General features: G+C 34.2%; 1 protein-coding gene across 5 annotated transcripts in view; it reads right to left on the bottom strand.

The window, feature by feature from the left end:
* RBM6 (RNA binding motif protein 6) overlaps nucleotides 1-12,895 on the bottom strand; it is a 75,336-nt gene that overhangs the window by 33,207 nt on the left and 29,234 nt on the right. For all 5 annotated transcript variants that reach the window (XM_087709275.1, XM_087709270.1, XM_087709271.1 and 2 more), the window contains exon 6: nucleotides 10,648-10,721. In XM_087709275.1, coding sequence (XP_087565401.1) covers nucleotides 10,648-10,721 — 74 coding nt within the window. The remainder of the gene's footprint in view (nucleotides 1-10,647; nucleotides 10,722-12,895) is intronic.

Genomic DNA, 12,895 nt, shown 5'->3' on the forward strand with positions numbered 1-12,895 from the left:
ATTATTATTATATTATTGTCAAAAGATTTTATTTACTACTATGCAAGCAATCAGTTTAATATATTTTAATATACTTGATATATGAGGTGACAGAAAATAGTTTTGATATACAATATACAAAAATTAAATGTTGAGTAAAATCTTTGTATAAACAGTAGACATTGATATCACTGTCTTTTTCAGCTATCAGGAGCTACAGCAAAGTATTTTATGAATATGATGGATTTTGCATGGGACTATTTTTCTGTTTTACTGTTAACAGACATTTTAAACTAGAAAAAAAGTTATATCAGTAATTATAGCTAAGCACCATGATTTTCATTTCTAATAGATAATTTATTTCTGTATTCAATGAAGCGCTGTGCTACAATCAGCATTCTGTATTGCATCCTACATAAGTATCTTAATGTATACATTCTTTTAAAGCTCCATGTAGTAAATAGCCAAATACTTAAACTTAATATGTTTCCATATTGTTTAGTTTGTATATTCTTGCTGATGAAGCATTTTAAAAAGGAAAAAGTTGTAATCAAAGTGTTAAAGCGTTTCTACCAAAGTCTCTTGTAATTGCTCTTGATTAGATAAAAATAGTCAGTTTTTATATTCTGTTTGGTACTAATATTACTTTACATTATTATCCACCAGCAATAATTTCATCAAAGCAAAGCAATTCCCTTTTCTAAAGCATAAGTCAAATGGGGATTAATTGAACTGTGGAGTTTTAGCACCATTTGTATGTCTAGTAAACAAAAAGTATATATATACAACATATGGGCCAGCCTATGTTGCACACTATAGTCAAGGAATGTACCAACCTATCCTGCTGTAGGAGGAACTTAAGACAAAATTTATAAGCATGCCCCAAGATGGCACAAATTAGAAGAAAAGCAATTAGAAATTTTGAAGTGTCAATAATTTTCTAAAGTAGGGGAACATTATTTCCAATTTAACTTCATTAAGTACGTCCATGTTATAAGCCCAATTTGGATTTAAAACATTATTTTTAGTTCAAGAAAAATATCAAATCACAGTAACATTTTACAGTGTGAAGGTACAGAGAAGAAATAGCACATCAATGTATACCTTCATGGAAATTCGCAGCAATCAGAAAAGTGTAAGAAAAAAGCACCCAAAAACAAAGTACAGAAAAATTAAATTAGGCGGCTAGAGAAGAAATAATCTTCAAGCTATGGATACACTGACTGGTTCAACAGCAGCAACCATGCCTGAAGCAATTTTCACCCACCACTCCTTATGTTAAATGTTTTAATGTTAACAGGTTTCAGAAACCAAATAAAACATTATGATGGATTTTTCCATCATTCTTCATTCAAAGTGCAGTTTCAAGAGTGTTGTGATCCTCAAAATGTTGACATAGTTGAAATGTCAATTATGATCAGCCACAACAATATATCCCATAGTTAGCAGTGCTAATACCTGGAAGGCCACAGATTCACCACACTACTCTTAAAAGAGTTTTGCAGAAAAAATAAGACCAGATGGGAAAAAATAAAAGGAACAAAAAGACTAGCTGACAATGGTTTTTCTCTCTTGGTTAAATCATTGACATATATTTCTTTGCACGATGAAAAAGCATGACACAATTAATTCAACAATGCACCAATGTAACTAGATTATAAAGTTCCTTCCAAAGATAGGTCTTAACAGACCTTAAAGATCCCTCCACCCACCTTGGCAACTTACTTCTGGGACAGCATACAATCCTGATACTACCATGTTTCCCCGAAAATATGACATGTCTTGAAAATAAGGCCATGCCACATTTTTGGGGTGGGCAAAAATATATGCCCTCCCCCAAAAATTAGTCCCTTGGATACCTTCCCCCTCCAACATGAATGGCTGTGTTGCACTGTCGCAGCAGTGTAACACAGCAGCCATGAGGTGACCACGCTTGCTGCCTCCTGCACCCACGGAACAATACCCCCCCCCCCGATAATAAGGCCAAGGCCATATTTTGGGGATCAAAATAAAATAAGAACCCTGTTTTATTTTCGGTGACACACATCTTTTAGTATCCATCTACCATACCACAGTATGATACAGAGACCAGCCTCCCAGGCTTCATCAAATATATTCATACCCTTATGTATTCTGGTTATGTCCATGGGTTTCAAAAATATCAACTTGAATTAGCCCAAAATATCTAGCTACAGAAGATTCTTGCTGGTTTAATAACAAGAGGCACAAACAATTAATATAATGGAAACCAATACAGGTAGTCCTCGACTTACAACAGTTCATTTAGTGTTTGAAATTACAGGAACACTGAAAAAAGTGACTTATGGCTGTCTTCACACGATTATTTCAGCATCTCCACAGTCATGTGATCAAATTCTGATACTTGGCAACCGATTCGCATTTATGGCAGTAGCAGTGTTTGGGGCTCAGGTGATAACCTTCTGCTACCTTCTGATAAGCAAGGTCAATGAGAAATCCATAATTCACTTAACAACTGTGGCAACAAAGGTCGTAAGATGGGGCAAAATTCAATTAACAACTTTCTCACTTAGAAACAGAGATCTGGGGCTCAATTGTGGTCATAGGTCCGGACTACCTATATCTTTAAACACTGATTTCACATCAGGGGTGAAATCTTCCTGGTTCGGCCCAGTTTAGCTGAACCGGTAGAGACGATTGTCGTTAGTTCTGCGAACCAGTAGTAAAAAAAAAAAAACTTCTGAGGATCGCGCAGCTCAGCTGTGAGTCGCACAATTGTCTGATGTCCCCCACCACCACCACTTTATAAAGAACTTTTTTCCTGCCTATTCACCCGAACCGGCAGGAAAAAATGCTTTAAAAACTGGGGGTCACGCCCACCCAGTCACATGACCCTTACCACAAAGTCCTACCCATAGAATTAATGGCAAAAAAATTAGATTTCACCACTGTCTCACACTATATTCAAGCCCACTGAAAAATGTATAACCCGTAAAAATTTTTAACTCTAATCAAATAAGTTGTTTTATTTTCATTTACTTTCCAAAAAGCCAGCTTATTCATTTAATTAGCTTATTTCAGAATTGGGTTCTCATCTTCATAAAAACTGAGAATAATTATATCGTTTTTACCCCACCCTTTATTTTCCATCTCTTTACTCAAACTAAACATATTATTGCTTTAAAGAGGCTAGAAAAACAACAAAAAGTTCCTAATGTTCCTTCAAATTTGTGTTTCTTCAAAAATACTATTTTTTTTCTTCCATTGAATATTTTAATACAGAAAACCATTTATGCTTAAAATTCCTCAAGACATTGCAATATAGATAAATACAAATATGATGCATTCTGTCTATTTAATAAGTTCAATACAAAAATCAAATTAATTTAGTTAAAATTAGGTCTTCTCAGTATAAAATGAAGTATGTCCACTGGATATGGTGTATAGCAATTTTCCCATCTGGATGTCAACTAAGTTTCCTTGCAATTTAATGTAGAGAGTTTACAGAACTCATGTTTGTTACTCACTGGTACTGCATATATAGCAACAAATCATTCTCTATGATGCATTTTCACAATTGCAGTTCAATATGATCAAAATATCCATGTCAATACATAAACACAAAATTTGGACTGGAGAAATGTTTGCTATTTTTATGCTGGAATCTAAACAATTTCAATATCAAGTTTCTAGCTATCATAGTTATTTATTACCTGTAAAGTACTTTTTTCTCCGAATAAATATCTTTAAAAATCATACATAATTAGATCATTTTTATTTGAATAACCACAACAAAAATATGTTTATTCCAGAATGTAAATATCTGACATCAAATCTATTTGAAAAACCACCTTTAGGGGAAAAATGTGTGAAAACTAAGTGAATTACAGAAGTAATTTCCTACATACCCACATACATGGAATCCCAAATATTTTCTTGGGCCTGAATCTTTGGTGCATATAAGAAAGCATACAGGGGCTCTTTTCCCCTTGTGTCATGATTGGCTAAACATATTCTTACTGAATCAATAATCAATAAACTCAAATTATTTTATTGAGAAAATATTATCCTTGCCCACTTCAAACTTAACCAGAACAATGACCAGCCATTTGTCATAGTTACCAACAGGTTTTCAGTAAGTCTTCTAGTGCACCTTTATAAATTATGATTCAAAGAATCATAATTCAAATACATTAAGTAACCCTTATTTATAAGCCACATATTCTAATGCTATTTACTGAATGTATGCCACATAATGAAAAATGTGCAATGAATCAGAAATGGATCAGCTAATCCTGTAATATATTCCAGACAGAGCTACAATTTCATCTACTTCATTTTGGAATTTCCTGACTAAAGAGCCTTCTCTGCCATTTACGGATATTTGCAGGATTCCCATGGTCACATGACCACAATTTATGATGCTTCTGCATCAGTGTTTACTTCTAGATTTCAGCAAAAATGCCCCACAACAAACAATGGCTTCGCTTAACAATTGCTGCGTTCAGGAGAGGGAGGAGCCACGTCACGACGACACATCGCACAGACCCGACAGTCCAGGTCTGTTAATGAAACTTTTGTCTTTGGACAGTCCGGTAGGACCTAAACCGTCCCGAAGAGACGGCGACAGGGAAGCCAAAGCCTTGCTGGTCACAGGGACACCGCAAAGTCCCTGTTTGACCCAAGGGTAATGCTTCCAACTGAAGACAAACAGGCAGCCCCCAGGCTGGCATAGTCGGAGACTGCTCCTAAAGGAAGAGACGAAGCGAAAGCGTTCCATCTAGTGAGGGTTTTTTTTCTTTTTTTACTTTCAGAAGATCCATAATTAGAACCTTTTTTTAAAAAATAATAACATCATCCAGTCCCCAAAGTAAGAACAAAGCGGCGATTTTGACACTTATTGGACTGTTATTAGATTTCCTGCTCTTGTTAGTAATGATGTTTTGTGGGTTGAAGTAATTGCAACATTTCCTGTTTCCCTGCTTGTAGTCTATGGACTGATTTCTTTCTTTCTACTTTTTTCCTTTTTACTACCCTATTTTTTTTGTTGGCTAAATTAAACTTATTTTCTTACTTCAACAATTTTTTTTTCTTCTATTGGTTAAAACCACTGATTATCGAATCTACCACCTGGAAGCCAAAGTCTGAACTTTGTTTCTGTTTTGGTTACAATGTATCTTTTGTTCTGCTTCACTTGGTTTCACTGACCTTGCAATGGAAGGGTTTGGAAAAACTTGGAAAGCACGAAACCTGTTTTTGTTAGTGCTTCTGGTAAATATTTTGGCAAGAGAAGGGAAAAGATAAGCAAGAATAAAAACCCTCCTATTTTAAAAAAAACTCTGAAAGAACTGGTGTTCAAGATTCAAAATAAGTACAGACACATTTCCTAAAATTTTGACAGGCTAGAGTGGCAGATTCCTCTCCCTATTTTTTTTCCTTTATATTTCTTTGCATTTTGAAAAATTGATCAATATTCAGAAGCAGAAAATTTTATAATCCAAAACATCTTGGCTGGACTTCAAAATATTGCAGAAGGACTTAAGAGATTTGACAAGAAATGGGACTGTCTATGGGGTGCTACAGTTAAAGAGGAGGGGGTTAGAGCCCCAGAGATTAAAGAAGTGAATGGAAATATAGAAAATAAAGACAAGATATCAGATGAATCTATTGATGGACTAAATACGAGTGAAAGTGAAAAGAAGGGAAGCTGGAAAACTTGGAGCCTTTCTTTCAAGCTCAAGATGCAGGAGGGAAAAAAAGAGTGGAAAAAATGGAACTAAGAAGACAAATATATCCAGAAACAAGTTTGATAACCAAAGTTAAGCCTACGTTAATAACAATTAAAGAGCGACAAAATTATGAGAGATCCTTCAAGCTACAGAGTGCGGCGAGAAATGATAAATTCTGAAAAGATTTTAATAAGAGAGATCACACAGCTGCTGGCGAGAGAGAAAGATTTATTTTGCTACTGGAAGGACACTGCTTGATAATGCCAAATTGATGATAAAAATTAGTTAATTTTTGATGGTTAATAAGTAGGGATGTTAGTATTTTGTAGACTCTTATAGATTATTATTGAATGTTTAGTAATGTTTAAAATTAGAAATTTTAATTTGGAGTAGAAATGGTAAACAACTGTTCTTTTTTCTCCCTGTCTTTCAACTATAAAAACAAAAGGGAAGGTTAACATATACTTTGGTGATTATTAATTAGAAATGTCAATATTTTTTTCTTTTCTCTTTATATTGTCTTAGATTTTAAATGGTCATTTTGTTAACACATACTAATAGATTGTTGTTTAGAGATTGTTGCCTTTTGCGTTTGTGGAGAGAAGAGGAGAGAAAAATGTAAATAATCCCTTAGTTAACTATAATAGTAACAAAGATATGTTAGAGAGAGGAAATATAAGATGTCCTACTAATTGACTTGATTTCTTCTTTATTTCTTTTTTATGTTTTTATTTTTAGAACATGTTATTAGGATATAGCGATATGGCATATTGACTGGATCTGGGGGAAGGGGAAAAAATGCCAACAGGTGGCTGTGTTTTTGAAATCTTAACTAAATGAAAACTGTGATATGGTGATAGTAACATATATAAATTTTTAACATGTACAATTTAGACTGAATGGAATATATGTGATTATGGACAGAACGCACGAAATGTATTTGTGACCAACAGATACGCTCCCTGCAAGACGTAATGACAGATGATGTTTTGTGTGTGTGTGTGTTTGCATGTAATAAAACTAATAAAATTAAAAAAAAATTGCTGACTTTAGATTCCCTTAATGACCATGGTGATTCGCTTAACAACTGCCACAAAAAGAGGTTTTAATATCAGGTTGATCACCTGATGACATGCTTTACAATCATCATGGCTCAAGATCATAATAGGCAGGATCTTTTAGTAGAGGACATGTACACAAAAGGAATAAACAACTAGTTAGCTTTTTAAGTCTTATGTTTCCATCCACTGTCTTAACAAAAATATATCAATGACTTGCCTAGGTCATATTTTTAAAATTCAGATTTTTTTTCTTAAAGATTAAAAAAAATCACATGAAAGAACTGAATGCCTTCAGAAAAAAAATGAGCATTCAATAATACCAAGGATTTCATTTACAGGGCTGTTATTTAGCAGAAAAATGAAAGAGTTAGATCCTAAAGGTGATAATGCAACATGAATTTCACTTAATACATATTGATTCATACAAGATTTTTGTACTTTGTCTCAGTAATGAATTTTAAAAACTGGTATCTTGCAAACATACTAATATGGAAACACACACACACACACACACACACACACACACACACACACACACACACACACCAAACAACAGTCAACTTAAAACCAAGCTATCCAATGACAACTTTGTGCAAATCCTTAAAAGGAACACAGGATACTCAGGAAGTTTGGTTGAACATAACTTATGTATAACAATAAAGGCAGAAATACTACTTGCATTGTTTGCTTCATCACTCTGCAACAAATGATTATACTATCGCAAATACCAAAGCCTAAATTTCAAATAATTCCCTCTATTCAGTGTAACAGTAATTGAGCATAAATTTAGGTTTTGCCTTTCCTTCATTGTTGCCTTTGTTAATGTAGCCAAACAATGTTTCTAAAATGCCAAGGGGAAATTTCAACGTTCAGTTTTATTCCAATCACCTAAAACAGACCAAACTGCCAGAAAATTTTATATTATAAAAGTTTATAGTAAAAATTGGGCATAGAAGATTGATATACAGATTGAAATCGCCAGGAATCTAAAACATTCATATATTCATGGAGAAAATCTATGTGGTCAGTAAGAGTTGAAAACGATTTGATGGCACATAATATCTCTCCCCGCCCTCCCCCCCCCCCCTCTCTCACACACACACATCAGTCATCACTACAAGGTTACTGAACAAAATAAAGATGGACCTGGTCAATCTGAGTTAATAATCAAAACTTCACAAAATTTAATGGTAATATAGTACCAAAAAATGCACTTAGTTGAAATATTCATTCCCTTATCCCTCCACCCCATCTCTGAGTTAGTTATTGGAAACAGATGGGTATGTTTTTTCACTCGCAAAAGGAAGCTCAACAGGCTATTATTAGGCTAGTCAATTGAAAAGAACTCACATATCAATAAATATTATTAATAACAACTGGTTTAGGCCAGTTGAATAGAATAAAAACTCAATTATCTTTTAAAGTTTTCTTAATTTTCCTTACAGAACTGAACAATATCCTTCACTAAGTTCAATGTTTTTAGAAGTCACCTAAAACTGAATTGTCCAACATCAATAAACTGAGCAACAAAAGTTATTGTTTGAATTAATTATGGCTCCAAAACCACCTAATCATAAGCTGTGGACTGTAGAAATACTTTCAGGTTACCTAAAATGAAGTATGATATATCATAAACTAGAAAGAGAATGAGGGAAGAGGTTGCTTCCATTTTTTGGCAGTTCGGTGATAAAAATGGGTACTGAACACAAAATTTTGTGGTTGGCTTTTATCAGTAAAACGTTTACAAAACACTAGTCATATTAAACATAAGGCAGTATTTTCTTTGCTGGTATTTATATCACAGAAGGACTCCCTGGAGAAAGGCCTAATGCTGGAAAGATTGACGGCAAAAGAAGAATGGGATGACAGAGAATGAGGTGGCTGGATGGAAGTCACTGAAGCAGTTGGCGGGGAGCTTAAATGGACTCCAGAGGATAGTAGAGGACAGGAAGGCCTGGAAGAACGTTGTCCATGGGGTTACGATGGATCAGACACAACTTCGCAATCAACAACAACAACATCATCACATTTTAAGGATTCATAGGCAATTGCCTGATGATCAACTGAAAGTACATTATACAACTATTTTGTATTTCCCACCATTTAAACAGCCAATTTGCTGTAATGGTTAAGGCACTGGGTAAAAAATTGGGACGACTGTGAGCTCTAGTCCATTATTAGGCATGAAGCCAGAGAGGTAACTGAGGGCTAAGCACTCTCTCTCAGCAGTCGGAAGAAGGCAATAACAAATCAGTCTTGAAAATCTTGCCAAGAAACCTAAGGGACTAGTTCAAGCTATTGTCCAGATTCATAACATGCACATTAAAAAAACAAAAACTCATTTAAATTCAGTGAAATTAATATTCCACTTCTTTTACAAAGATAAAGGAAGCTTAGAATTTCAGTGTTAAGCTTCTGTTCAAACTGCTTCAGAACTTTTAGATATGGAGAAGATGTAAAAAGGAGGATGGTTCTCTTATCATTTTAATTTAATTTAGTTTAATGATTTGAAATGAATCTTAAATACAACTTTGCTTTTAAATCTACTGGGGATGAACTATATATTACAATAAATGTAGAAGAAAAATAATATGCCCACTGGAAAATCTAGCTGTTCATAATCTACAGGGACAGAAACCTCATAATACTGCCTTTTTTAAAACTTCCAAATCTAAAATTCTATTTTAATATTGATAATTCGAGCAATATAGGCAAGAATTATGTTAAAATGGGATAAAAATATTTAGCAACGCAATGCTTAATTATTTTATGATTTTTTTGCAGTTGAAGTTTCCATGTGGACAATGATAAAACTGAGGTATGTGTTGCCAAAAAGACACTTTGACAATGAAAAGCTGGTCTGATTTATCTCAGCCACACTTGACTCAATTATGAATCTGACATAATATTAATATTATGTTAATATATATTAACTTACATTAATATTAACATGGATTCAATTTGTTTAAAAATGCACCATTTCTGACTAATAGGAATTTCATTAGATATGTTATAAATTCAAAAATGGGCCTACCTGAAACAACATAAAAAATTAGATGATGTTCATAAAGAGTTTCTATATGTGAAAACTACTGGGCTCATTTTCAAAAGACTGGCTTATCTTAATTATCTCAAATATCTTAATTTATGATTTTTACTTATAAAATTGCAAACATAAGAATCTAGCCCACACTATCACTGAGTATATATGGGCAGTTTCCTATTTCTTTTTCTTTATTTCTTTTTAAAGAACATTAAAGATATTCAGATAAACCAGGTACATTTGCAGTATACTAAACCTCTTTTGAGTAGCTTCAACTTGCACACAATTAATATGAATGCAGGCATACAATATAGTTCCACCAGATAAAATCACATAAATAGATGGAGCGAACATACAAACAAGATTTTTCACTCAAAACTGAGTATTAATGTCTAGCATAAAACCAAGACAGGTGCAAGTATATATTCAAGCATATAATAATGTTCCTTACAGAAAAGGGAGTTTGCAGTATAGTCAAGAGTGTCAGTTTGCTGTGACGCAGTCAAGAAAGTAAAAACACCTTAGATTGAATGCTTGAAATCCACTAGATACGCAAACTCACAAGGACAACCATCAGAACTGGGAGCATTTTCCTTAAATACCACACTTCAAATCTATCACGCCTGCAAAGCATGAACATGTGAGTGTAGATAATTCAGGAAAATTATGAGATTTTGTAGTGAAAGTTTAAACCTGCTTGTATTTTTGGGAGATCTGAGGATATTAGCTGCCATAATGTACATTTTGGAATAAAAAGCCTTTATCTGAATTTTGCTTTAAAAAAAAAAAAGCTAAGTGTTGTCCACCCCACAAAAATGTTCTTCTAGCAGCATTTTCAACCGAAGTGTAAAGCAACCTGGTTGGCTTCCATGCAGGCGATGGCCTCTTCCAAGAGGGAAAACTCCACGCAGATATAGCCATAGTTGTAACCTGGGGACAGCATTTAAATACAGACGGGATTTGCGTTAGTGCCAGAAAGCCATATTTTTAGCATCCAATTCCCCCATTCCCATAGAACAACCCAATTATCACCACCCTAGACTTCCCACAAAATAAAAGCAACAGTTGATGTTCTTTGCAGCTAAGCTTCAACCCAGGTTTGGTCTCAATAGTATCATAAACCTACAGTCATTTTCACTTATTCTGAATTTCCTTAATATAAGTACTATAGGCAATTTGGACTTCTAATAAGAAAAGTGTAAAGAGACATATACTCACAGAAGTAAGTTAGCACTTCAGAACTAATCTTATTACAGAAACAGTTATCTATTTCACAAATTCAGGTTATTGGAATCTGCTTCTAAACTGATACATTAGCCATGTGAACCAATAAAACTCAAAGTAGTTTTTAGCTTATTTTAACTTTTCTTGTAGGTAGGAGTCCAGAAATCTATTTTCATTTAAAGTGTAGAATAAAATCCAGAAATTTCTATCCTATCTTTAAATTATAATCTGATTTAATCCAATGTCCTGATATTTTTAATATCTTAAAAGACTCTTATTCTACACAAAGTAATCCATTCAAAGTCAAACAACTATTGTATTTGTTTATATGTCTTTCTTAAAGAAATGATTAGCCATTCTGTATCTTTTTTGGTAATGAAAGTTATTGTAAAAAGGAATACACCTATCTGAAAGAAGAGTCAGACAGGTACATAAAAACATCCTTACCTCAAAATTATCAAGGACTCATAATCATCTAAATTAAAGCCAAGGTTTACTCAAGGGAAGATGTGTCACTCAAGGAAACAATGCAAAGTTTTCACGGCTGAAACTGCAAGAATTTGTTTGTACTAATACAATTATAACAAACCAGAGACTATTATGTGATGGAAGCTTCAACTATTCAGAACCCTTTTTTCACAAAAAACTCAAACCGTAGATATGATTTGTTCTATCCTAACTCAAATGCAATAGAATTAAAGTCAACTCTGTAATACAAAGAGGTTAATTGAAGCCAGTTAAAGTGTGAATATGGTTAGCACTCAATTTGACATGGATGTATTCATGTATTTATATTTATCAATAATGTGTCCATGTGGCATACGTTCACTATATTTTTAATTATTCTTAAATTTATATGTCTGTTTAACCTAAAAAAATCTAAGGGACTAACAATTCCCTATTACAGTGATTACATTTAAAACTACAATACATATTTCAAATACAATAAATCTAATCCACTCTGCACCTTCTAACCAACTTCAGGAACATGCAGAGCTTTATCCCGTTCCAGTGGTGGGTTGCTCTTATTGTCTCTACCAGTACGCTGATCACGTTTGTGCCTGCCTTGCACTGGGCACACGTGCGCAATCCATCATCCCTGCGACAACCAACTGATTTTTGGGGCTCATGCAGGCACCACATGCTGTGCGCACGTGCACACTTTGCCATTTGCCATAAAAACAGGTACAGAGTGCAGGTGGGCGGGTGTGCCAAAAAAGCCACTGTATCGGTATGCTCTCAGCTGCTCCGGGCAACTACCAGTACAGCCGTACCTGGTCGTACCCGCAGCAACCCACCTCTGTCCCATTACATCCTCAACAGTCAACAAAACAGCCAGGTCTTGACTGCCTTCTGAAATATAAATATAGATAGGCCATACTTATTCCCAGAGAAGAAGTCCATGACAGAGAAAGCTCCTCTTAGAAGCATTCCCCATAAACACACCTTCCACTGTTCTATACGTATAAGCTATAATAAGGTTTAAAGATCGAAATGAACATCCTGAATTGCAACCAGAAGCTTATCAATGTATTGTATTTTTCGGAGTATAAGACATTCTGAAGTCTAAGACACACCTAGCTTTTGGGGAGAAAAACAAGGGAAAAATATTTCCCTCTGTCTCCCAGCAATTTGCCTCCTTGCAACAAACAGCAAACAGTACAGACAATATACATTGTTTGTCGTGTTATATTTCAGACTATACTTGTACAGATGCTGTTAAAATTTATGTGCTTTCTGGAAGTATAGTTATTCCCTGCTATTTAAAAGAATAGCACTTTTTAAAACAATAGCACTGGGCCTCTTCAGATCAAGCATTTATTTTAAAAGGCTTCATTTTATTAAGTTGTCTATAGAATAATAATAAAGCAGTCTTTAAA

This window comes from Thamnophis sirtalis, unplaced genomic scaffold (assembly GCF_051295495.1).
Source record: "Thamnophis sirtalis isolate CommonGarterSnake01/CBP01778 unplaced genomic scaffold, rThaSir2_p1.2 scaffold_3, whole genome shotgun sequence".
NCBI lineage: Eukaryota > Metazoa > Chordata > Lepidosauria > Squamata > Natricidae > Thamnophis > Thamnophis sirtalis.